At 54.1% G+C, this 2,423-nt stretch overlaps 1 protein-coding gene across 1 annotated transcript; it reads left to right on the top strand.

The window, feature by feature from the left end:
- Window positions 1-1,606: 1,606 nt before the first annotated feature.
- EAH_00068160 (hypothetical protein) lies at window positions 1,607-2,268 on the top strand (the record flags this gene model as incomplete). The annotated part of the gene is made up of 2 exons (XM_013392321.1): window positions 1,607-1,869; window positions 2,168-2,268. Coding segments are annotated over 2 exons (364 nt in total), but the record flags the coding sequence as incomplete, so codon positions are not given.
- Between the last annotated feature and the right edge of the window lie 155 nt (window positions 2,269-2,423).

Genomic DNA, 2,423 nt, shown 5'->3' with positions numbered 1-2,423 from the left:
ACGACGCCTGTTCACGCACGGGATGATGGCATGGCCTTGCATTTTGCCTTTCGGCGCAAGGCACGCACGTGCCTTGAATTGAAGCTGGACACCATTGCTGTTGGCGTCTGTATCTATCAAGAGGAGACGAGGGGACGTTTGCGCAAATCTGAAGGCACGCGTCTGCGTAGGTGGAAGGCAGTAGGCTCCCACGTTTGCCAGCGTCGTCTGCCATAGGCGAGATCCTGGAGGTGCGCTTTTGCAAAGGTTACAGCTAGTCCAGGTGTAAGCTTTGGGGCGGAACTATCTACGTGGATGCTAGTAGAACGTTTGGGGCTACGGGGAGTTTTACATGAGGTGCATGATGCTTCTGAGCTCGCCGAACAGTTGGTAAGTCTTTTACCAAACCACTGGGGGACGAAGTAGTCAGAGACACATTATTGGGAAAGAACAACCCACCAGGCACGCTGACAAGCATTCGTTCTGCGTGCTGTTGTGGAGATCCGGCTCAGCAGTGGTATCTAACGTCAGCGGATTGAGGGAGCTGAAATGAAGGTTTGTCTCCCACGGTTGCGTTGGTAGCTTGCAAGAGGAAGAAATGCGTCGAGCTTGCGAGATTTGAGCGTGAGGCGAAGTGGGGAATTTAGTTGCTTTGATCGGACTGCTGGCAACACGGCACAACAAGTGCGTTGCGTCCAAAGCCCACGCGAAGCTGGCCAGGGCGGACCTGCTCCTTTGCAGGGTGCCGGCGTATCTGTGAGGAAAAAAAACAGGTTTTCCATCAGTGAACAGAGGCTCAGCGAAAGGGGCGCAGTGCACGTGTGGAGAGCCTTTGTGAATGCAGTGGCTGGCAGTGCGCATGACGGTTCAAGGGTTGCAAGCCCCTAAAAATAAGAGAAGGGAATCTTGCGGTGGGCCACTGCTTGAGGTGATCGTTGTGCTTCGCTCCTAGTGTGCAAAACCTCGCACGTGGCGTTGGGCGCTCCTGAGGGCGTTACAGGGCATTGGGCACCCTCGGGGTGGCTAGCTGGAGGAATAGGCGGAAGATGGCATCTGCTGTGCTTCATACATGGTGACATGCCTCTGTGATGTGGTGCTTGAGTTCGTTGGTCAGCGCGTCGGCTGGATGAGAGGCGCTGAGAGTCTAAACCAAACACTGTGGAGTGATGCGTTGGTGCTCACACCACATTCGCAATGGCGTGTTGTGTATGGCGTGGGGCGCAATTCTCTTTAACAGTATCGTGGACTCGCCCAACTCGGTATCTAATACTGCATCGCGGCAGACGACAAACATTGGTTGGGCATTGCCCTGAGTTATGGTTTGATGCGTGGAGCCGTTCTCCCTTGCTTCCCCTGCAGGCTGGTTCGCAAGGTGGCGTCTGAGGCAATGCTTGCTTTTGTGGGGAGGTTGAGGGTAGAAGTCAGGGTGCAGATATGCTGGCCGGCAGCGGGAATGGGGGGGAGGTATATGCGCAGCGTAGGTTTGTTGTTTGTTAGCTGAGTGGAAGCGGAGATGTCATCGTAAACGGTAGTTAGCGTGGCCTGTGATCAGTAGACATAAGCCAGGTGTCGACAGTTTGGGTAATAGTGAGTGTGCGGCGGGGCTTGGGTTTGTGTTTACGCGTTTATGGAGTGTCTTGTTCGTGTGGCATGGTTTGAATTGAACAGTCGGTGCGTGATTGCTGGGTCGCCTGTGGAGGCCGTTGAGAGGGCATATGCATTGGTGAGTGGATTGCAGCGGGTGGATGTGGCGTTGGATGGAAGGAGCGGTGCGGTGAGAACGTTCCCAAAGCGCCAGTCTGCAGATATCGAATATCCTATGAGTATTGTGGTAGGATATCGGTTCATGCGTGAAAGTGTTACGTCTGCGTTCCTATACATGCTGCTTGGGTAGGTGGCGTCTGAGGCAATGCTTGTTTTGTAGGAAGGTTGAGGGTAGAGGTCGGGGTGCAGATATGTTGGCCGGCAGAGGGAATGGGGGGAAGCATATGCACGGCGTAGGTTTGTTGTTTGTTACCAAGGTGGAAGCGGAGATGGCATCGTAAACGGTCGTTAGCGTGGCATGTGGTCAGTAGACATAAGCCAGGTGTCGATAGTTTGGGTAATAGTGAGTGTGCGGCGGGGCTAGGGTTCGTGTTTGAGCGTCTATGGTGCGTCTTGTTCGTGTGGCATGGTTTGAATTGAGCAGTCTGTGCGTGATTGCTGGGTCGCCTGTGCAGGGCGTTGTGAGGGCATGGGCATTGGTGAGTGGATTGCAGCGGGGGGACGTGGCGTTGGATGGAAGGACCGGTGCGGTAAGAACGTCCTGAAAGGGCTCGTCCCCAGAGGCCAAACATATTTTTGGTATTGTATTGGGATATTGGTTGATGTGTGGAAGAGTTCCTTCTGGTTTGCTATGCATGCTGTTTCGGTAGGTGGCGTCTGAGGCAATGCTTGTTTTGTGC

Source organism: Eimeria acervulina, genomic scaffold (assembly GCF_000499425.1).
Source record: "Eimeria acervulina Houghton genomic scaffold, Eah_scaff3107, whole genome shotgun sequence".
In the NCBI taxonomy this organism is placed as follows: domain Eukaryota; phylum Apicomplexa; class Conoidasida; order Eucoccidiorida; family Eimeriidae; genus Eimeria; species Eimeria acervulina.
This window is presented reverse-complemented; position numbering and strand designations above follow the sequence as displayed.